Here is a 25,322-nt window from a genome sequence, read left to right as displayed (position 1 = left end):
TAGGGGTCGCCACAGCGGAACTCCAGTCCGCTAATGATTGGCAGTAGATTTTTACGTGCTGGCTTGCCGGCCTAATGCACAACCTTCAACGAAGGAACGCCCATTCACGCATGTCGCCACACAGAAGACGCTCTAACTGAGAATCGAACGGGCAACGTCTAATTGTGAGGCGACAACGCTACCGCAGCACCACCACCGCAGTAATGAAAGACGTAAAATGATTCAGGATATTTCTCAGATTTTTCAGCTCTTGATCTTTAAATTTCCCAAGGGATTTTCTGCTCCCTCATCCAGCTTTTATAAGAAACAAAATAAACAATCTCAGCAGAATCCTGGTAATCAGACATTGAAAAAGCAATGGCAGGAAGGTTGCAAAAAAGAAAGATGGAGCCCCCAAAAGACAGTTAAACAAACAGAATAAATATACAAGGGACTTTGTCCCCCCTCCCATCCTAGCAATGCCTTATCCCCTTCTGGGAAGTCTGAATCTCATTTCCTGTTTTTGGCAGCAGATTATTTCAGACAAATGGGTTGTGAAGCTGATCCAGCTACGATACAGACAGCAGAGGGAGTAAATTCCTCCTTTTCAGAGATTCCTCCTCAGCTTGTTTGTACCGAGCTGAACTGAGGTGGGCTACCAGCCAAAGCTCTGAGCTGAGACACCACACAACTAGACCCTTCTGAGCTTCCAAAAAAACATAAGTTGCCTGTTTTTTTTTTTTTTTGCTTATTTTTACTATTTACTGCACTTTTTTATTGCCTGCCACCAACTTTTATACTGTATTTATTTATTGTGTACTAGTACTATTTGCCTGCTACACTGTAAAATAGAATTTTATTGCTGTTTTCCCTGTTTAGCAAGCCTTTTTGTTGTTTCCACTGTTTAAGTATTTACTGGTATTTTTCACTGTTTTAAAGCTATCTGTTCTGCCTGCTCTGGTTTTCCCACCAAGCAGTACTTAATTAACTGATCTCTTAACTGTTCAAATAATTCTTTAGAGCCTCCTGGCTGATTTTCTGTGGTTTTAAACATTTTTTCCAGTGTTTCACAACTATTTTTCTTCTGAGTTAATTATTCTCTAGTGTTTCCCACTGAAACTAGGGTAGCTAGTAGCTGTAGCACAGTCCAGATCCAGGCTTGCTGCTTCTGGAACTGTTTGCAGTGGTATGTTTGTTCTGAGCACATTTTCCAGGCCATCTTGGATTTGAAGGGGCCTATCTGCACTTTTGTGAGAGAATTGTTTGATTGGTACCTGACTGGTAACGAGAGGCTGGTCTAGGGCTTGGAATAAGCATCCTCATTGGTCCTTCTGAATTTTGTTCGAGTTTTTTTTTTTCTTTCAAGTTTTAGCTTCTGATATTTAGGCCCTGCATCTGAGCAGGTTACCGCTTGTTTGTACCGAGCTGAACTGAAGTGGGCTACCAGCCACAACTCTGAGCTGAGATACCAGATGACTAGAGGCTTCTGGGCTTCCAAAAAACATAAGTTGCCTGTTTTTTTTTTTTTTTTGCTTATTTATACTATTTATTGCACTTTTTATTGCCTGCCACCTACTTTTATACTGTATTTATTTACTGTGTACTAAACTACACTGTTATACTGCAATTATACTCCATCTTAATATCTCCATCCATCTTAAATATAGCAGAACTTCATCACATCTCATACAGACTACACCATATTAAACCAAATCCCAAAAATACCCCTTTTAAGTTTCATATATCAACATTCTACCAATTAGTAACCATAGCTACCAAACATATTATAAGTGGAGACATTCACCCAAACCCCGGCCCCAAAAATACCTCCTCACCACCCCCTCAAATACAAGATATAACCAGTCTATCACAAAAAGGCCCCAAAATACTAATCCTAAATCTAAACCTGTGAAGCATAGTCATCAAAGTTCAAGAATTACACACCACCCTATCCCATTATAACCCCAATATTGCTGTTTTAATAGAAACCTGATTAAAAGCTGACAATGAAATTACACCACCTGGTTACAACATTATTAAAACAGAGAGGTAGGTAAGAAGAGATAGAGAGGTAGCCATCTTATTTAAGAGCTGTCTCATACTTTTACCACAAAGCCTAAACATAGCCTCAAAAAACGTAGAAATCCTACCTACTAAACTTCAAATTAACCAAAATAAATTCATATCCATTATAGCTACATATGTCCTACCCGGAAATAGTATCTCCACTATAGAGCACATCATCCAGTCTATATCAAATTCCATAGCCCAAGAAACTGTCATTATGGGTGACATTAATATAGACTGGACAACTTGTAATTCACATAACCCTAGCAATCACATCAACCTCTGTGGCTTTATACAACTCATTTCAAGCTCCTACACAGATACATAAAAACTCCAACAGTCAATCTATACTGGATTAGACACTTACCAGCAAACCTCAGAATTATCACCCGGCAGCCTTAGTGACAATATGCCAACCTATCTATTGAGAAAAAACATCAATGCTGTCAAGCTCACCACCTTCTGCCGAATCCGCAGTAAAAAAAAAACTTTAACCCCCAAGATGTAATCAATACCCTAAAAAAATGTAGCTGGTCTCTACTAAATAACCTGCCCCTTAATGCTGCAGTAGATTATTTCAACAGTACCTTCCTTGAAATTCTAAACAACCCCCCCCCCCCCAGATTAATTTGAATTAAGGCCACATACACACCATGGCTAACTAATGACACCAGAATACTCCTTAAAAACTTCTACTACAACCTGCAACATAAACAACAGCATAACCCCCCTAAAATTTGGAATACCATAAATGCCATTTTCCGCCCAGGACATTCCACTACCCCTCCCCCAACTTATCACACGCTCCTACCACTGTTGCAGAAGAATTCAGTAAATACTTCACTGAAAGTGTACTATCTCTAGTTAAAAGTAATTCCACAGAACCATCACTAGCCTCCAAACCTCTCAATATTAACTACAACTCCTTCTCCTTTCAGCCTGTTCCCACAGCTACCATTAAGAAACTACTCAAAAAACTCAAACCCACTTCAATAGCAGCTGACAAGTTACCAGCCAAATATTTAAAACTAGCAGTTGAAGCCATATCTTATCCAGTATCAGTCCTTATTAACAGGTCCATAGTAAAACAATATGTCCCAGCAATATGTAAAATTGTACACATTATCCCCTTACACAAAGGCGAAATTCCACAGAGATTACCAACTACAGACCAATCGCCATTCTCTCTCCACTATCTAAACTCCTCAAAAGATGTATCCACTCCCAACTGATTCATTATCTTACCTTCACCAGCTTGCTAGCAACATGGTTTTAGGACCTATCATAGTACCACAACTGCACTCTTCAGTTTTACCAATACCATCAACCAACTGAGAAACAATGGTAAAATAGTCAATGCAGTCTTTCTAAACATGTCCAAGGCCTTTGATACGGTCTACCACCCCAAACTATTAAATACACTCTCCAAACTGAACCTCAGCCCCTCTGCACTTCAGTGGTTCTGAAGCTATCTACAGGACCACCAACAGTCTGTAAAATGGCTTAATGTCCTATCCCCCCTCTTCCTGTCACACTAGGAGTACCTCAAGGCTCATTTCTTGGGCCACTACTCTTCACTATTATTGCAAACAACCTCCATAGTGCTACCCCACTGACTTTAACTGTCCAATATGCAGATGACACAACACATCCTATGTGCTGCTAATAACTTGCAACACCTCCATGCTATAACCCAAAAATCATTCTTAGATACCAAGCTATGGCTCTCTAACTATCAGCTCATACTCAACCCCAATAAAGCAAAACTCATGGTCTTCCAACCCCCAAGATCCCCCCCAGCACCTTCTACATCACAGCTAGGAATAATACTAAAATGAATGCCGATTCACATACAAAACGACTACAAGTAATAATAAATAACGACCTAAGATGTGACCTATATATAGCACAAACAATTAAGAAAGTTCACAAAAAATGGGTACTCTTTAGAGAAATAAGAAGTATCTAATTAACACCTCTAGGGTTGCCATTGCTAAAACCCATCCAGTGTCAACACTTCTGTATGCTTCCCCTAATTCTCACCAAACTTAAAAAGACAGATTTAATTAAATGTGAAACATGCCACAGTAAAATAGCTAAATTTGCAACTGACTGCCCACATCATACTCATCACGGTCACTCCTTAAAAAAATTCTCCTGGCTAGAACTCCTATAACTTTTATCCTATAACCAGTTAATCTTAGCACACAAACTAGTATATCAACCTGAAAAAACCCTGCCCTTCTAAATGTTCTCCAGACCCATACCAAAAACCGAAGTCTTTGCTCAACAAATATATCTCTACTACAAGTGTCCAAATCAAATAATACAACAGGCGACTCCCTATTTACTAATCATATAGCAACAAGGTGGAATTCACTACCTCACAGCATCAGAAACAAAACAAATACCAACCAATTTGAAAAGATTCTTAAAAATTATCTTAATGGCACCTGGCTTTGCTCCTGTACTACTCCAGGATAACTAGTTTTAATAGTTCTGTTTTTTATTTTTTCTTCTTCCCTGACCACCTCATAATCTATGCTCTCTCTCATGTCTAGATAATCTCAAACTCCATCCTTTTCTATCCAGTTTTTCACCTACAAACCCTTCCTCATTCTACTTTGAGAAACTACAAATTGTACACTATAATAAGGAATTATATCAGATGATTGCATAATGCAAATGTCTGCTATAATAGCATAGAATGTAATTTCTGGTGTACTGTATGTCTTGTATATTTTTTGTATAATTTCTTGTATACATTTTGTATAATTTCTTGTATAAGTTTTGTATTAATCTCTATGCGTGGAGCTTTTCTCCCTGGGCCTCCACTGAAAATGGATCTTATCCAAGTCAGACTTTCCCAGTGAACAAATGTAAGATAAATAAATAAAATAAAATTGCCTGCTACACTGCCTGTAAAATTGAATTTTATTGTTTTTCACTGTTTAGCAAGCCTTTTGTTGTTTCCACTATTTAAGTACTTACTGGTATTTTTTCACTGTTTTAAAGCTATCTGTTCTCCCTGCTCTTGGTTTCCTGTCAAGCAGTACTTAATTAATTGATTTGTTAACTGTTAATCATTCTTTAGAGCCTCCTGGCTGTTTTTCTGCTGTTTTAAGCATTTTTGCAGTGCCTCACTGAGATGTTAATGCTGTGGTAAATATTCTCTAGTGTTTCCAGCTGAAACTAGGGTAGCTAGTAGCTGTAGCATAGTCCAGATCCAGGCCTGCTGCTTCTGGAACGGTTTGTATCAGTTTGTTTTTCGAGCACGTTTTCTAGGCCATCTTGGATTGGAAGGGGCCTGTCTGCACTTTTTTGAGAGATTTGTGTTTGATTGGTATCGGACAGGTAAAGGGAGGAGAGTCTAGGAATTGGAATAAGCATTCTCATTGGTCCTTTGTTTGAGGTTTTTTTTTTTTCAAGTTTTAGCTTCTGGTGTTTAGGCTCTGCATCTGAGCAGGTTTCTGCTTGTTTGTAACGAGCTGAACTGAGGTGGGGTAGCAACCACAACTCTGAGCTGAGATACCAGACGACTAGAGCCTTCTGAGCTTCCAAAAACCCATAAGTTGCCTGTTATTTATTTATTTATTTTTTGCTTATTTATACTATTTACAGTTCGATTCTCAGCTAGAGCGTCTTCTGCGTGGAGACATGTGTGAATGGGCATACCTTCGTTGAAGGTTGTGCGTCAGGCCTGGCAAGCCGGTATGTAAAAATCAACTGCCAATCATTAGCGGACCGGAGTTCCGCTGTGGCGACCCCTAACCAGGAAATGTCGAAAGACACAAAAAACTGCACTTTTTTTGTTGCCTGCTGCCTACGTTTATACTGTATTTTTACTGTGTACTAATCTACACTGTTATACTTCAATTGCCTGCTACACTGTGCCTGTAAAATCAAATTTTATTGCTGTTTTCACTGTTTAGCAAGTTTTTTTTTTGTTGTTTCCACTGTTAGTAAAGTATTTACTGGTATTTTTTCACTGTTTTAAATCTATCTTTTCGGCCTGCTCTGGTTTTCTCGCCAAGCAGCACTTAACTAACTGATCTGTTAACTGTTTAAATCATTCTTTAGAGCCTCCTGGCTGATTTTCTATTTTAAATGTTCTTTCAGTGTTATTTTACTGCAGTGTTAAATATTCTCTAGTGTTTCCCACTGAAACTAGGGTAGCTAGTAGCTGTAGCATAGTCCAGATCCAGGCCTGCTGCTTCTAGAACTGTTTGTAGTGGTTTGTTTGTCTGAGCACATTTTCCAGGTCATCTTGGATTGGAAGGGGCCTATCTGCACTATTGTGAGAGAATTGTGTTTGATTGGCACCTGACTGGTAAAGGGAGGCCAGTGTAGGGTTTACAATAAGCATCCTCATTGGTCGTTTTGAGTTTTGTTAGAGCTTTTTCAAGTTTTAACTTCTGGTATTTAGGCCCTGCATTTGAGCAGGTTTCTGCACTATTGTGAGACAATTGTGTTTGATTGGCACCTGACTGGTAAGTTTGCAATAAGCATCCTCATTGGTCCTTTTGAGTTTTGTTAGAGTTTTTTCAAGTTTTAACTTCTGGTATTTAGGCCCTGCATCTGAGCAGGTTTCAGCTTGTTTGTGCATTGCACTGCAACATGCACTGCCACGCAATTGCGTGCCAAAACCAGACAGTTAAATTCAGTAACTTTTCCCTTAAAACCCAGGCAGAAATATCCATTTGCCGAGCTCCATGATAATTTTTGAAAAGGCACTTCTAGTGACAACAGTCTTCAACCTAACATTATGGACAGTTGGACTACCTTTGTTTCTCCTTCCAATCTTGTTGACTTGGGTCTCTTGATGCAGTGTAGGAATTGCTTCATTTACACAGACAACCCTCTACTAACATAGTCTAGTGCAGAGTGCAAGAGATATAGTTACACCAAGAATCTAGAATCCATGCTCTCTCTCACTCAAAACAGTAACATGGAAAAGGTTGTCAGCTCACCCACCACTACATATTCACATAGTACCACTACTCATACACATAGTGCACATCAAACACGTAAATACACATACGTGGAGGTTCTCTTGAAAAACATATCGAAACACTAGAGACCTCCAAAACATAAGTCTGCTACACATAACACAGTCTCCACAGCACCCATGACACATAGCAATACCAGTGTCTCACCCACCAAGCCTGTAAGGCGCAACACTCAAAAAACAAGTTTTCTTGTCATTGGAGACTCAATAGCGAGGCACACAGATGTCTCACTCACCAGGTTGGACAAAGAGAAAGTCATATTCATCTGCCTGTCTGGTGCCAGGATTCACCAAATCACACATGCACTCAGGTCTCCCAGCAACAAGTACCATTATGACTCTGTCATAGTTCATGTTGGTGTGAATGACATGAGACGTACTTCACTCACTGGACTATATGAAGAGAGACATGGTCAAGCTCTGAGTATGTCTCCCAGACAGGGATGTCCCTAGCATTGAGCAGCATACTACCCTCACCTAGAATGATGCCACAGTATAAAAAAAATGATTGAGTTCAATAATTGGCTTAGTTTTTGCTGTCATTCCAAGGGGATCCAGTTCCTGTCTGCCTGGGACGCAATGGTCAATAAACCTCGTTGCTTTGCCAGAGATGGGTTGCACTTGCCACTCCTAGGCTTTCAGCTGCTGACAAAGACTCTTGACTCCCCCATAGTGATGTTTTGGGCAAGGTCTCGAAAACAGCATTACCAATGTGAAATGAACCAATCAGAATATAATAAGGATCATGCTGCTAAATGCTAGGAGCTTAAACCAAAAACTGCACTCCTAGAAGCACTTCTATCACTAGAAGATGTAGATGTCTGTGAAGTCACAGAAACCTAGTTAAAAGCCTTAGAGACTACCCCGGCCCTGCAAGGCTACAATGCCTTTCACACTTTTAGACTGCAAAATGAACATATGAAAACCAAAGGAGTCAGTGTTTCAATCTATATTACAGGTAAATTCACCTCACTTCTAGTTAGACTGGACAACTCCATGGAGTTACTCCAGGTCAACGGTGGGTAAGACCCCCATTCAAGTCCTAGCCAGTAATAGATCCCCTCCATGGGTCAGTACACCCACAAATTCTACTTAACCAAACTGTAGACAATCCATATTTTGCCAAACACACTGGTTATGGGGATTTTGTTTATCGCACCATCAACTGGGAAACTAGCCCAAACTCACTAGCACAAAAGTTCCTTGACTTTGTGAATTCAGATGCCCTGGAGCAAATTGTCCATACCCCAACAAGAGGAACAAACATTCTAGATCTGGTCCTCACCAACATGTCAAACAGGTGCACTGCTGCAGCTGTTGGACCCTCATTAGTTAAAACTGACCACAAATCAGTCACCTTCAAACTGACACTAACACCAGAACTCACAAAGGGTGAAATCAGACTAAACAACTTTGCCAAGCCAAACTATACCCTCCTAGGTGAAGGTATAAATACATTCCAAGCCCCACCTTAAGCAGAAAATAATAACTATGCTGAAGCCTACACTAAAGCCCTGCACAATCACTTGCATAAGTGTATAAACTCGGCTGTACCAGATAGAATGAAAGCCAGAGCCCCAAGTAAAATCAAGCTGCCATGGTGGACTTCCAGCATCAACAAACTCTACAATAAATGCAAAAGGTTGCTGTCCAAGAAAACCGAGACAAGGACCCAGCAATGAAAAAGCACCCCCCTCAGCCGTAACAGGCAAGTAAAACAACTTGTCAAATCCTCCAAGAGCTCTTTGAGAGAAAACTAACAAGTACTGCCAAGGATAACTATAAGGCCTTTTACAGCTATGTATGCAACCTGCAGCGTAGGACCCAAGCATGTGCAAAATCGGTGGCCAGTGGTATCACACACACTGACCCCACAGAGTTAGCAAACCTGGAGAACAGCTACAGTTAGTCCCTGCCACAAAACTGGCCTAACAACAGACCCGGGGAATTACAGACCCATAAGCCTGACCAGCCTCATCTGTGAGGCCATAGAATGTATCATTGTGGACCTCATAAATAAAGACATAGGTAACCTCCAAACCCTGGATCCTACCCAGTTCAGCTACGTGAAGGGCAGTTTCCTGCCTGTTAAATCTGGTGGATTTCTTTGAAAGTGTGGCCAAGGCCATTGATGAGGGCAAAGCTGTGCACACAGCATACCTCAACTTGGCAAAGGCTCTTGACACAATCCCAAATTCAGGCATTACCGATAAACCCCTTCGGTGTAAGATGGGTTGCCAACTTTCTATCAAAGTGAGTGACACCACATCAACCAGAAAACTTATTACCAGTGTGGTACCTCAAGGGTCAGTGCTGGGCCGCCTACTGATTGGTATATACTTCTCAGACGTTCAGGTCAAAACTAAAGGGTTGTGGCTGGTGCAATCATTGAGTCCCCAAATTATGTCAGTATACTCCAGGAGGGTCTGTCACAGGCCAATGACTGCTGTATTAGTCACGGTCTCAAACTGAATGCAAAGAAATGCATCATTCCCTTCGGCACAAACAATGTCCTTTCACACTATCAAATCAACAACAATACCCTAAGTACCCATGAAGTGGTAAGGGACCTGGAATCACAGGTTGAACAAGACCTTAACTTCAACCACCATATGTCTGCTGTTGTAAGGAAAGCTTTCCACATAGCGCACTTGATTAGCAAAGGCATGTCATAGAGAGCAAAGGAAGTTATAACCCCCCTATACTCTGCACTTATCCAGCCTATGATTGAGTGTAATGCCCCATTTGGTATGTACCGTACTAAGCACCTACAGCAATTAGAGAGACCTCAAAGGTTTCTAATAAAGAAGATCAAGGGCCTCCAGCATGTGCCTTACACAGACTGACTAAAATCCCTGTCACTATACTCCGTATCGTATAGACTTCTTAGGGGAGACTTATGCCTGGCCTACAGAGCATCTGAAGACTCAGACCTAATGAACTTACTGCATATCTGTAAATCAAATGGGTCTAGGGTTACCCATTCCAGGGACTTAATATGGCCTGTGATTTAAATAGGACATGCTGGAGGGACAGAATTATCTCCCAGCGACTGTCACATCTTTGGAACAGGCTACCAATTCATGTGAAACAGAGCATATGACACTGTTCAAGAGGAACCTGGATGAGTGGATGGGGCACTGTAAATTCTTACCAGGGATAGAGCTCGCAGCCCTCCTGGGCATGGGCAGTCATCACTAAATGCAATCTTGGGTATTCACTAGTACCTCTATGGTATTACATTGGGTTGAAATGCCTAGGCTTAAAATGACCTCCGGGCCGTAATCTCCTGTGATCCTATGATCTACCATATCAAATCCTTCTCTTCCCGCTTGTCCTATATCATGTGCAGTCTCCAAGGAAAATAAAATAATTTTCTCCTTCCTAGGTGGGAAAAGGATTTTATTCAAGAATATTTTTTAGTGCCAAAAAAAAAGAAAATTCATGTAGACAAGTTTTGGACCTTTCTTTCCTAAATCAGTTTCAAAAGTTCAAAATGCTTTCACTTTCCAACCCATCACCCCTCCTTTTTCATTTAAGTTGTTTTAATGACCCTTGATTTAAAAGATTCATATCATCACATTCCTATTCATTCAAATTTCAGGTGCTTCTCAAGATTTTCTGTGCCTGGATCAGATTATCAGTTCTCTGCTTTCCCTTTGGACTAACACTGCTCCAATGTGTTCACAAAGTGTCCAGCTCCTGTCTTAATCCATCGCAGGCAACAGTCCACATTTTTCCATATTTAGACAACTTACTTGTCATTGTAGAGTTTTTATCAAAGTTTCAGGAATCTCTCACTTAGGTAAGAGTTCTCCTACACAGGCTGGGCTTCCAAAAAGCATTCAAAAGGCCTTTTTGACTCCATCACATATGACTTTGTTTCTCGGATGCCTGCTAGACACCTCACTGCAAACAGCTTTTCTTCTATAAGAAAAAAATAGATGTAGTTTTAGATCTTTCCAGAGGGTTTCCACTCAGACATGTCACATTGAGGGAATACCTCAGGATCATGCATCTCATGGCATCCATGTTTCTCATGGTACCTCTTGCAAGATTCCATATCAGAAAGATACAGGGGTATTTGAAGTCTCTTTAGTCCTATCATCAACACCCCTAGTCTTCTCAAATTTCAGTTCTGGGATTTGTGAAAGAGAAATCATTTGATGGAGCTATCAAATATCTCTGAATCCTGGTCTCCCATTCTCACCTCCTGCTTCAAAGTAGCCAGTCCCTACAACTGACCCAAATTTGTTTGGGGAACAGTGTCAAGGAAAATAAAAGAACAATTTATCTAGGACAAGAAAGGCATAGAAAAGCACATAAACATAAAGAGATGCCAGCTCTTATAAAGGCTCTCATCTCTGAACCTCATCAAGTGTTTACAGACAATAACACAGTGATGTCATATATAAACTAATAAGGGGGAATCAAATCTTACCCCATTTGCAGACTAGCCATGTTAGCATCGCATATAGCTTTACAGCATGATCTCACTGTTCAGGCATCTTACATTGCGTCAGAGCAAACTGTGTGGCAGACAAGCTGAGCATAACAATGGCAGACCCTCACAAATGGAAACTAGATCTGGGGGTCTTCCAAGATTCAGTTCATCTGTGGAGAATTCTTTGGGTAAACCTTTTTGCTCCCTCTCTAAATAATCAACTGGAAAAAATTCTGATCCAGGACAGAAGCCTTTTCTTTTCCTTAGACAGGAATGTCCCTATATGTTTTTAAAATGGATACTACATAAGATGCCTCCCAGAAAACCAGTGGTTACTCCTTGAGATCTAAATTTTGTTTTAGAGAAGCTAACGCTTGCTTGATTTTAATCAGTCTGACTTGAGGTTCTTAACATGGAAGACAGTCTTACTGATTGTTCTGACCCACACCAAGAAGAGTATCTGAGTTGAGAGCTCTTATAGTTGGTCAACCTTAGTTCATATTTCACAAAAACAAAGTTTCCTTGAGAAATAATCCTTCTTTTATACCTAAAGTGATATCCATGTTTACTTTAGGCCAAATTGTTTACCTCCCTGTTTTCTTTCCAGACCCTAAAAATAAGGGAGAATGGATACTTCATACACTGAATGGCCACAGACAGCTTGTGTACTGTTTTTCAGAACTTCTGATCAGTTATTCATTTTTCATGAATGTAAGAAGAAGGGCCAATCCTTTTCAAAGCAGATAATTTACAAATGGTTGTCCCAGGCTTTTACCTTTTGTTATCCCCAGTACAACAAAACTAGTCCAGGCAGGGCCAAGGCTCACTCTTCCAGGTCCTTGGCTTCTTTCATAGCTTTTTGGAAAGGAATGGACTCAAAAGTATTCTAAAAGTAGCAACTTGATCCTCGGTGCATACTTTTACAATGTACTATAAAGGTGCATACTTTTACAATGTACTCTAAACTAGATTCCTGTTCCAGGTCTCAGACAGGCTTTATTAGAACCATTCTCCTGGTCCCTTCCCTATCCAACTCTCAGTTGTTCTAAACTATAATAATCTATCCACATAGTTTAGGCTGCTGCAGCAGTGATCAATATGAAGAACATAGTACAGCTCCGTAAGTAAACTTACTGTAACTGTGGATATTCAGATGATCACTGCTGCCAGTAGTTGCTCCCTCCCTCCATCTCCCCTCTTCTTTGGTGTATTTTTTTATGCCAGGGTGTGGATATTTATGTTTCTTTTCCTAGCAGTGTGTCTCCCTCTGTCAGTTGGCATGAAAGCTCTGAAGGGCTTGGCATCCCAAACTTGTCTTTCTAGTCAACTCTTCTCAAACTGAGTAATGGAAGTCTCCTTGAAGCTTTGGAAGTTTTCCTATGCAGGTTATAACCAATGAAGCTTAGGCTACTTAAGCAGTGATCATTCAAATATCTGCTGTTAAAGCAAGTTTACTTAGACAACTGTACTTTATCCTTTGTGTTTTGTTCCCCCAACCCTTGTACTTAAGAGTTATCCCTGGTGTAACTTTCTTCCTCCAAGCCTCATACTTAGAGTTATCCATGGTGTCTGTTGTCCATCCAGCCCATGTCTGTAGAGTTACCCCTGGTGGCTACTGGTCTCTCACAGCCAATGTTGCAAGCTTTGCTTGTTAGTCTAGGGGTGTATGGAAGTGTGACAGCAACCCCAATCTCCATGGCATACACACACATATGTATGCACACTCATATACTCATTTCATACACACACACACACACACACACACACACACACACACACACACACACACACACACACACACACACACACTCCCCTCCCCACCCAATGGCATTCATAGGTTCATAGGTTCACATACAGATTTTCCATTCACCCATACACACACCTAACCTAAACCCTCATTAATCCCCATACTGTCACCTCCTGGGCAGATACAGATTAACGCATACTCTCAGACATGCGAATCCTCACATAAACAGAGTCACACACCCCCTAACATTACCTGACTACTAGACTCCCCAGTACTACTTCTGCAATAGATGAATATTGCCCTTTGGCTATGGTCATTAAAATGAGCAGGCGAGAGAAGCTGTGCTAGTTTGCACAACAAGTACTTGGGAGAGAGCACATGGCTAATTAACAAATGCTTCCATTCCAAACTGCCTCTCTAGCATGTAGTATGACGTGGAGACAGTCTACCATGGTGCTGCAAGTCTTCGTGCAAAAGCATCACGGACAGGCTGTCTCTGAATATGCAAAGGGATGTGTACACTTTCTGGTAATCCTTCTGAACACCATTATATTGGGTGACTTCAACTACCCAAACAGTGACTGGGAGCACTACTCAAGCCCCAGCACCTTAGCCCAAAGGTTCCTGGAAATTATAAACTCAAATGCTATGGAACAACTAGTCACCACTCCCACAAGAGGGGACAACATACTAGACCTGATCATTACCAACATGGGGACTCTATGCTCCACACCAGAAGTATATCCCTCATTGGTAAGATCAGACCATAAATTAATTTCACTGGATGTCCACATCCCGACCCCACCCCAGCCCAGAAAACCACAGTGAAAAATTTCTCAAAAGCGAACTTCTCAAAACCGAAGTGGAATCCTTCAAGGCCCCAGGGCCAGTAGAAACTATGGCCCAAACTGCAGAATCCTATATAAACGCATTCTACGGACATCTCCAGGAATGCATGGATCATGCTATCTCAAACAAAACCAAGACCCAATCATCCAAAGGCAGGCGTCCAGTCTGGTGGACCCCTGCCATAAATAAACTGTACAACAGAAGGAGGAAGCTACTACATGATAGAGCAAAATCCCTAATAGGAAGGCATCTCTGATCAGTACTAGCAAAAAATTACGATCCCTCATAAAATCCTCCAAGGCCAGCTTCGAGAGAAAAATTGCACAGGACACCAAAGACACTCATGAGGCTTTTTTCAGTTATGTTAGGAACCTGGGATGCAACTCCCAGACTTGTTCTGAGTTGATTCTAAATGACAAAAAATACACTGAACCCACAGACATCGCCAATATCCTGGCAGACAGGTTCAGTGCAAAGTTCTCCACCCCCCCCAAAAGAGCAAGTATCTATCCCGGCAGAGGGCTGCCTCCCAAACATCTCTGATGCTCAGGTGAAGGCTGCCCTCTCCAAAGCAAAAAACACTGCTTCCATGAGACCAGATGGAGTCCCAGGTTGCGTCCTACATGAGCTCCAAGAGGAACTAATCCCTCAAATAAAACAGCTATACAATCTCAGCCTCACTACAGGATATGTGCCCACAGAATGGCGTACAGCAGCAGTGGTCCCACTCCACAAAGGTGGAGACTCAACGGACCCTGGAAACTATCGCCCCATAAGCCTGACTAGCTTAGTCTGCAAGGCTATGGAGAGGATCATCATGGAGCTCATAAACATAGACATCGGGTCCTACAGACACTAGATCCTACCCAGTTTGGCTTTGTCAAGGGCAGATCCTGCCTTTTGAACCTGGTTGACTTCTTCGAAACAGTCACCAAAGCCATAGATGAAGGGAAGGTAGTCCACACAGCCTATCTGGACCTTGCAAAGGCATTTGACACAATACCCCACTTGGGCATCATAGATAAGCTATCCAGCTTAAATATAAACCCCTGTGTCACAAGATGGGTCGCAAACTGGCTCAAAGACAGAACCCACAGAGTGAGAGTTGCTGGAGCCATGTCAGACTCGAAACCGGTCACAAGTGGTGTCCCACAGGGTTCTGTCCTGGGACCACTCTTGTTTGGTATATACTTTTCCGAGGTACAGGCAAACGTGGAAGGACTATGGCTCATCAAGTTTGCAGACGACTGAAAACTGGGCGCCATAATCGACTCGCCAGCTGACACAAACATCCTTCAAAAAGGTCTCACAGAGACAGATAGCTGGTGCCAGCACCATGGTTTAAAGCTAAATGCCAAAAATGTATAGTCATACCCTTTGGCAAAAACAATGTGCCCACAAATTACCACATAGGCGGAAACCCATTAAGTACAGAGAAAGTTATTAGGGACCTGGGGACCCAAGTTAATAGCAATCTCTCCTTTGAAAACCACATTGCCAAAGTGGTTAGAAAGACCTTCTATATAGCCCACCTCATCACGAAGGGTTTCACATCTAGATCAAGAGAGGTAGTCGTCCCCCTTTATTCATCCCTCATCAGGCCCATCATAGAATACAATGCCCCTTTTGGGATGTACCTTACCCGACACCTGCAGCAATTAGAAAGACCCCAAAAGTATCTCACCAAGAGGATCAAGGGTCTCAAACAGATGCCATATGCTGCTCGGTTTAAAAAAACTCCAGCTCTACTCAGTTGCATACCGCCTACTTCAAGGCGATCTATGCCTGACATACAAAGCTATGTCAAATCCAGAATTAATGGACATGCTCCACCTCAGTAAATCTAAATCCCTTAGAGCCACACACTCGAGGGACTTGAACCTCAGCACAGAAATAAATAGAACTTGCTGGAGGGACAGGTTCATAACCCAGAGGCTCCTTCGCTCTGGAATAGAATTCCAGTTCATGTGAGGCAGAGCACCTCACTGAATCTCTTCAAGAAGAATCTTGATAGGTGGATGGGGGATCGTAGGTTTGTCCCAGGGATTACTCCCGTGTCACTATTAGACAGAGGCACAGTAAACTAAACCTTAAAAAGGGCACAGTATACTCAAATCAAGTGGTGGCGTAAGCCATACAGAATCGGGCTAGGCTTATAATTGCCCCAGGGCAGATAGCCTAATATGAACCTATGAACCTATGAACCTATGAATTTGAGCCCCCTTGTATATTCCAAACCTGGAATAAACCTTTGAGGTCTGTTACTCATAGGTTCATAGGTTGGTACTAGGCTATCTGGCGTAAGGCATTTATAAGCCTAGCCAGAATGTGTTGGCTTTCTCCGTCCCCTTAGATTAATTCCCTGTGCCTCTGTCCAGCAGAGCCACTGAAGTGATCCCCGAGGTAAACTTTCTGTTTCCCATCCACTCGTCAAGATTTCTTTTGAAGAGTGTTAGCGAGGAGCTCTGCCTAATGTAGATTTGGATCTTGTTCTAAAGCATGGGAAGTCTCTGGGACAGGAATCTGTCCCTCCAGCATGTCCTATTTATTGTTGTGGTGAGGGTAAGATCCCTAGAGCATGTGGCTCAAGGGGATAAGGTTTTCTTTAGGTGGAGCATGTCCATCAATTCTGGGTTGGACATGGCCTTGTATGTCAGGCAGAGATCACCTCTGAGTAGGCAGTATGCAACTGAGTACAACTGGAGTTTCTTCAGTCGAGCTGTATAAGGCATCTGTTTGAGGCCAGTGATCTTCTTGGTGAGGTACTTCTGTGGTCTTTCCAGCTGTTGCAGGTATCTTGTAAGGTACATCCCAAATGGGGCATTGTACTCTATGATGGGTCTGATGAGTAGAGGGGCACAATGACCTCTTCTGATCTGGATGCAAACCCTTTTGTGGTTAGGTGGGCCACGTATAAGGATTTTCTAACCACTTTGGCAATGTGATTATCAAAGGTGAGATTATTATCTACTTGGGTCCCCAGATCCCTTATTACGTCTTCCGTATTTAGGGGACTACCACCTATGTGGTAGTTTGTGGGTACTTTGTTTTTTCCAAAGGAGATGACTATGCACTTTTTGGCATTTAGCTTGAGGCCATGATTTTGACACCAGTTGTCCATCTCAGTGAGACCCTTTTGGAGGATATCTGTGTCAGCCGGAGAGTCAATTATAGCCCCTAGTTTGCAGTTGTCTGCGAACTTGGTCAGCCATAGTCCTCCTGTGCTTTCCTGTACCTCTGAGAAGTATATGCCGAACAGGAGGGGTCCTAGGATTGAGCCCTGGGGAATGCCACTTGTAACCGGTTTAAAGTCAGACCTAGCTCCCACAACTCTCACCAAATGGGTTCTGTCCATGAGCCAGTTGGCTACCCATCTTGTGACATAGGGGTTTATGTTCAGGCTGGTGAGCTTGTCTATAATACCAGAATGGGGAATGGTGTTGAAGGCCTTAGCGAGGTCTAAGTAGGCTGTGTATACCACCTTTCCTTCGTCTATAGCCTTAGCAACTGTCTCAAAGAAGTCCACTAGGTTTAGGAGGCATGATCTGCCCTTAACAAAGCCAAACTGGGTAGGGTCCAGTGTTTGGAGGTTCCTATTGTCTCTGTTAATGAGTTCCATGATGATGCACTCCATAGCCTTGCAGACCAAGCTAGTCAGGCTTATAGGGCAATGGTTCCCAGTGTCTGTTGTGGCTCCACCTTTGTGGAGCGGAATAACCGTTGCTGTGTGCCACTCTATGGGTATGTAGCCTGTGGAGAGGCTGAGTTTAAACAGTGTGTTTAGGTGAGGGGCTAGTTCATCTATGAGCTCAAGTAGGACGCAGCCTGTGACACCGTCCGGTCCCATTGATGCTGTGTTTTTGGCTTTGGAGAGGGCTGTTTTAATGTGAGTGTCTGTGATTTCAGGGACTCTACATTCTTCTGGTATGGTTGTGGACCCTTTTGGGGGTGAGAGGGGGATGAAGTTTGCTCTGAACCTGCCTGCCAGGATGTTGGCGATATTGGTTGGTTCAGTGTATTTTGTGCCATTCTGCACTAAGTCCGAGCAGATCTGAGCATTGCCACTTAGATTCTTGACATAGCTAAAGAATGCCTTGTGGTTATCTTTGGAGACCTTGGCAATTTTTCTTTCAAAGCTCACCTTGGATGATTTTATGAGGGATCGTAGTTTCTTGCTGATACTGATCAGGGATGTCTTCCCTTCTTCAGATTTTACTCTTTTCTGTATTAGTTTCCTCCTTCTATTGTATAGCTTGTTTATGGCAGGAGTCCACCATCCTGGTTTCCTTTTCTTGGAGGAGTGAGTCTTGATTTTGCTTGGGATGGCACGATCCATGCATTCTTGTAGCTGCCCGTAGAATGCATTGATAAAGGATTTTGCAGCTTGGACAGTGTTATCCTTCAGCAGGGGGGGCTTTGAAACTTTCCACCTCGGTCTTAAGTAATGTGAAGTTTGCTTTTGAAAAGTTTTACACAGTGGTTTTCTTGTCCGGGGGTGGGAATATGGATATCCAAAGTGATTTGTTTATGGTCAGATCTAACCAGCAAGGGGTTGACCTCTGGTGTGGAACACCGGTCGCCCATGTTGGTGATGACCAGGTCCAATATGTTGTCACCTCTGGTGGGAGTGTTGACCAGTTGATCCAGGACATTTGAGTTTATAAATTCTAGGAAAAGTTGGGCAAGGGAGTTAGTACTTGAGTAGTTCTCCCAGTTAATGTTTGGGTAATTGAAATCACCCAATATTAGAGTGTTTGGTAGGAACTTTATGTTTCCCAGTGTTTTTAGAAACGTGGAATGGGGGTCCTGGGACATGGTGGGTGATTTGTAGCAAGCTACAATTTGAATTGCAGTTTTACCCATTGTTAATTGCACATGGATGATCTCTGTGCCACTAACCTGGAGGTGTGGGTATCCTTGATGAATATGGATACGCCCCACCTTTTGTATTTCAGTTTGGGTTCTGTGGCCGAAATGTATGGTATGAGTTGTAGCCTGGTAGTGCTGGGGTGCTCTCTGGAGCCTTAAACCAGGTTTCTGTTACTGCACATATATCGATTTTCTTCATACTGAGGAGTGCCTCGAGTGCATGCATTTTGAGGTTTAGACTTCTGGCATTGAGTAGCATTACCCTCAGTTTTTTGTTACTTGTGCTATTTACGGCGGTGGGTTTGTCTTTTGATCCTTGCCTGAAAAAGGCACTAGGGGGGTGACAAGAACCTTGGCCAGTATTCAAAAGCCTAAGGGTGACAGGTGCAAGCCATCTCTAGCAAAGCAGGGTGACTTGTCAAGCATGTCATCCCAGGTGGACAGTCACTGGATCCCCTTTGAATGACACCAGAAACTTAGCGAATTGTTGAAATCGAGAATTATTTCTTTATACCTTGGTATTATTCTTGGTGAGTGCAGGATGCTACTGAGGGTCAGGGTCATACCATCCTGGGCTACGTGATCAGAGAGCTCTTCCATGTCTCTCTTCATGTAGTCAAGGAAGGTACGGCTCAGGTCATTCACACCAACATGAACAATGACAGAGTCATATTTGTATTTGTTCTGAAGTGACCTGAGTGCTTGTGTTATGTGGCGGATCCTGGCACCCAACAGGCAGCTAACAGTAACCTTCTCCTTATTCAGCTTAGTGAGTGGGATGCCAGTGTGCCTGACTACAGAGTCACCTATTACTAGTATGTTGGGTATGTTATTTTGCCTTAAGGGTTGTGATTGCATGGCACACTGGTTTTGTGAAGTATGTGTTTCATGATTTGTGTTGGGGTAGAGTTGCTTGGATGTTTGCTTTGGAGGTCTCTGTTGGTTTTGCAGATTTTTATTTAGAGCCTCTGAGTATGTTTTCATGTATTTATGTGTGTTTTTTGCCGGTGCTGGTTTAATGGGTCTATGTAAGACCACCAGTGTGATGCAAGTATTTCCCTTCTCCTCTTGACTGTCTGATCCAGTCTTGGGTTGAGAGTGCTTAGCCTCTAGTTTGGCTGTATAACTGCATCTCTCGCATGTATTAGTGTTTGGTTGTAGGACGAGGGGTTGTCTGTGTACATGATGCAGTTGTAACACTGCCTCAAAATGCCCAGATTCACCAGTTGGACTGGAGAGCACACCTGATACTGTCCTTTGGACATGCCTGGATAGGTACAGTGAACTGTTTTACTGGATGGCTGGTAAGGTCGAATAGAGAGCCTTGTCCTTGTGTACAGTACAGGAGGGTCTAGTGCTAGGGTTTATAAGTGCTTGCTATAAGTTTTGAGCAAGTGCCGGGCTGAGAAATGAATGGGTTGAGTGCTTAAGTTGAAAGTTTGTCTAGTTCCAAGAGAAAACTTGAAGAGGAGACTTTGTGGAGCCAGGAATAGTTTTACCCTAGCTAACAGTTTTACCCTAGCTAACCGGCGCTGCCCGGTGTGCAAAACCGGACAAATACGGTATTTATAGCAGGGAAAAAGAAAGAGATAGAAATTAGCCCAAAATGGCCAATAAACTACTAATTTCTGTGCTGAAACCACTCCTCCAGGGACAGATAGGCTGCTCAAAGCTCCCCTCTCTCACAGGTGAACAGAGAAACTTCCTTCTATCCAAGTAAGGTATGGGCAAACACATAGGTTTGTAACACAGCCCTGAATTCAGCACTAACCTGAAAACTGGACTATACTAGCTTAGAAAGTAGAAAGGTGGAAAGCAAGTATATGTATATATTTTTTTCAGAAAGTAAAGCAGATACACTCAAAGAAACAGTTTAAAAGCACAGAAAAGGATACTTATTGTTATATATCGCAGATCAGAGTTGTAGTCAATGCCCCCAGTAATAAAGTAGGAAGAAACACAAATACAGTAAAAGCATATGAATAAAGTGCAATTTATGTATATATATATATATATATATATATATATATATATATATATATATATATATATATATATATATATATATTATATATATAAATAAAACAATAGAAAACGAACAAACTGACTTAAACAAGTTACCCAGTTAACCAGAAAAAAGCTCAAAACTGATCCGTGTTCCAGCAGTCTTCAATCAGACAAATTCTTACTGCACAACCCTGCTTACTAGGGTGCAGGGGAACCTTCTCCGAAAAAAGATGGCCTGGATCAGTGCTCAAGTTATACAAACAAAGCTAGATTCAGCAGGCCTGAATCTGGTCTATGCTACAGCAACAAGGCGCACCAATTTCAGAAAGAAACATTTCAAATAAGCAGTCACAATAAGCCTGTGACCAGAAATTCCCAGCTCAGAAGGGTAGAATCCAACCTCTCCTCCCACAAGTGTGCAGACCACAAACCTTCTTAATATAGAATAACTGGCCTGAAGCCCATGTGCTTAAGCCAGAACTAATACACTTTTAGAATAGCAGACACTGGGCCTTCAATCAGCAATTCCCAGCTTAGAAGGATGTAAACTACCTGTCCTGCCACAACAGTGCAGACCACAAACCTTTTTAATGTAAAACAGCCTTAAACCAAAAGACTTAGAATAACAGTTACAATTTAATCAGGCCACGACCAAACAGTAATAAATGCAGCAGAATAAATAAAATTGAGTACTTTTAAGAAAAGCAGAATAAAGTAGGAGGAAACACAAATACAGTAAAAGCAAATTAATAAAGTGCAATTTTTTTTTTTATTTAGTGCAAGAAGAGAGGAAGGAAGAACCTAAGTGGGCTGGCCTTCTCAAATCTTCTCTCTGTATTAAGTATAGTAAACACTAGACTCAGAATATGATCTAACTGTACTCGATTAAGTGAGCAAATGAGATGGACCCAGGAGGAGTGTTCTAATACAGACTTACAGGAGGGGAGGGCAATTCCAGAGCCATCAACACTAATACCAACACAGGAACAGGGAGGAAGGGTGGGGAACTAACTGCAGAGAGACACACAGCACACTGTTCAGAAACACACAGGAAACAGAAAAAAAATGAAAATACAGTACTTTTAAAACTGCACGTTTGTACTTAACAGAAGACTAAAATACACTACTGCAAGTTTCACTTAGCTTCAGCTTGTAATGCAGATGTTTGTAGCCAAGCAAGTCTCTCAGGAGTTGAGCATAAAATGATTTCTCAAACTTTGTGGCTAGCACTTAAAGTACAGAGGAATCCCACTAGGCTATTAACTATCAGATAACAAAGAAGTGATAACACCACCTGCTCTTATAGCAAAATCTGCTAGCCTACACTGATATAGGCTGTTTGAAAATCTGCATCTGCTTAATACATATTTGTAAATGAGGGCTGAGTTTATGTAAACATACAGTGTACCTTCTTTCATTGTTGTTAATCAGTTTACAGTACTTATGCTTGTTATCTTTTGCAATTGGCCATACATGTGGTTTCCTATTACATATTTTGTTCAATCTTCTTTATTCCATCTTTACCAGTAACTGTTACATGTAATCCTAACATTTTTTTCCTTCAAATTTGTAGACAGTTTACAGGATCACCAGTTAGCCTGCCTTCATTTCTTTGGGATGTGGGGGGGGGAAGTACCAAAAACCCACTCCGACACAGCGGAAAACTTGCAGACCCTGTCCCAAACATTAACAGGACTAGAAAGTCAAACACTTTCGTACCTACAGTAATTTGTCATGCTTACATTGAATGGTCTTGTAATATCATCTCATACTGTTTATATTTTATTTTTGGAGCTTTTCTAGCTAGAATTCCATTGAAAATGTGCCTTGCCAAGGTGGTCTATCTTAGTTAACAAATGAAACTTTAAAATTAATGAATGAATAAAGAAGTAACTAAATACATACATACATATATATGTACATAAAATGAAGCTCAGACTGAACATTTTCTGTGCATCTGTACTTAATCTCAGTCTTAACTCAAGTATATCTAAGATGTAGTTAGATATATATGGTGACCTGTGATTAAAGAAAGTTGTAGAAAAACTTACCAGATAGTCCTGTAGATAGGCATGATGTTCATATCTAATATTATAAAAAGATATTGTTCATATTTTCTCTTTTAATAGAACCAAAGTGAATGTCAACAGTGTGAAGAATTTCCGGAGTCAGACATCTGGTATTTTGTAAAAAGTTTTAAAGATAGTTTAAGCATGTATTATGACAAATGTGAATGATATACTGGGATAGTTTGTTTTGTGTCATAAATATACCTCTTGACCGTTAACTCTCCTGTTTATATTATTGTCAAACTTAAAAGGATTCTACTTTAATTGTTAAAGTAATCTGTAATTAAGGGCAGAACTATGCAGGGCCACATTTATGAAGCAGTATACACTTAGGTATTACCATTGCTGTAATCTGAGCTGAAAATGTATTTATTATTCTACATATTGTTAATGCACATGAAAAATACTTAAGATGTAAAATATTTTGTTTTGTATTTTTGTACTATAGAAATTATCTACACTAGCTTTTGTGTCTGTACTTTCTGTGTCTCAGTAATTGTGTTTGTAGGAAAAAAAGACTTCCTTGTGGTTACGTTGTTTTCACTTACATGTGGAAAAATACACATAAGTATATATGCAAGTCATGCCTAACTCTAGAAGTATCACTACTGATGACAAAACAGAAATCGTACAATAAAATTTCCTTGCTATTCAAATATGTGCATGTTGAGAAAATATAAATACCTCACAATGGTTAGCTGCACTAAACCAAACAGTCAACAAGTAAAAAACAAGAAAAGTGCAGTTCCATGGCTGATAAAAGATGAAATTCCAAATCCAGTGTAGTCAAAAAGTTTAATGAAAAAGATGAGCGCTTTCACAATTCAAACAATTGCTTCTTCAGATCACAAAAAGACCAAAAAACCACAGGTTTAAATACTCCATCAATTAACAATAATTAGTCATGTGGTGTGTAAAACAGTAGTGAATGTGCTCAAGAATAGAATTATTTAAAAAGACAACCACAGTAAAAAACAGTGCATGTGCATGTTGACTGAACAGAGCAATCAGCATTCCCATTACAAATAGATCTTTACCAACCTGAACAAGTCCAATTACTGCAGCCCAACACTATACATAAGAAAAACATAAATATACTCTCGTAACAAAAAAAAAAAAAAACAGAAACCCTCCCCATTATATGCCCTTGTGTTCCCTATCTTGTTGTCTTCATTTCCAACAAACAACTCCTTAGAAACTAATAGGTCATAAATGAGAAGAAGGGGAAGACATTGACATAAGGTGGGGAGATATTCAAGAAGAAAGTAGCTACTGTATCTTCAGTCGTACATTTTGCTGGTGTAGTATGCAAGTGTTGGCATATATGTGCCATACACATATGCAATATATCATTCAGATGTACAATATGCAAGAGAAGAGATGGAAGGAAACTAAAGGATGGTGCAGTGGTATTGTTGTCACCTCACAGCAAGAGATTCTCCAGTTCAATTCTCGGCTGGGGTGCCTTCTCTGCAGAGTTTGCATGTCCTCCCTGTGTTCATGTGGGTTTAAATTGGCTTCATTCCAAGTCGGGCTTTCCCAATAAACGAATGATAAATAAATCAACATAAAGTACCATCATCCAATTAAATTATTTAGAAAAGGTAAGCAATTTCTTGCTTAAATTATGTCATAGTATAATGCTTAATAATCCATGACTAGGTGTGGGTAATGCAGGAGTTACCCACAGTCGGCTTTGTTTAATTACTCGGACTTCACTTTCGGGATCAAACCACGGCAACCATGTGTAAATACTGCATGACCCACAGCCAGACATGGATTATTGCTAAAGTGTACACTGTATCAGTAGCAAGTAAAAGAAATTCACTTAAAAGTGGTATGATAAGTTATAATGAGATGTATGTCATTAACATGAAAGCTCTAGATCCTGAAATATTTAGTGTAGCACTCACTAAGAAAGAATATATTTCATGAATTAAATCAGTTCCATAGAACATGTGTTTATCTTACCATCAAATGACTGTCTTTAATGGGCTTGTTTTTATCAAGTAGTGGTGGTACTGTGAAGTGTCAACTGAGCTTACCTGTCAGCAATAAAACCAAAAACAAAAAGGCAAACAGCTTTTATTTGACAATAATGCTGTTGGTAACATAACAATAATAATAGTAATAGTAATAATAATAATAATAATAATAATACTGACCAAAAGCATTACAACAATAACGTCTATGGTATTGCAAATCTCCTTTAGGGAAACGTACCCCTAAAGACTTTAATAAAATCTTATCTTCTCGCTTCGTCTCCTATATGGAGGAAATGGC

General features: G+C 41.0%; 1 protein-coding gene across 7 annotated transcripts in view; it reads left to right on the top strand.

The window, feature by feature from the left end:
- LOC122794113 (interleukin-15-like) overlaps positions 1 to 25,322 on the top strand; it is a 1,779,266-nt gene that overhangs the window by 1,510,095 nt on the left and 243,849 nt on the right. For 4 of the 7 annotated variants that reach the window (XM_044062275.1, XM_044062278.1, XM_044062273.1 and 1 more), the window contains one exon: positions 23,100 to 23,507. The exons of 1 other annotated variant lie outside the window; for it this stretch is intronic. In XM_044062275.1, coding sequence (XP_043918210.1) covers positions 23,100 to 23,207 — 108 coding nt within the window. In that variant the 3' untranslated portion in view covers positions 23,208 to 23,507. Of the gene's footprint in view, positions 1 to 23,099; positions 23,509 to 25,322 lie in introns of those variants that run through there. 2 more of the 7 variants (XM_044062276.1, XM_044062279.1) reach the window with 2 other exon arrangements.

Source organism: Protopterus annectens, chromosome 2.part1, assembly GCF_019279795.1.
Source record: "Protopterus annectens isolate FY-2018-M chromosome 2.part1, PAN1.0, whole genome shotgun sequence".
NCBI lineage: Eukaryota > Metazoa > Chordata > Ceratodontiformes > Protopteridae > Protopterus > Protopterus annectens.
Note: the sequence above shows the minus strand (reverse complement) of the source record. Positions and strands in the feature narration are given on the sequence as shown.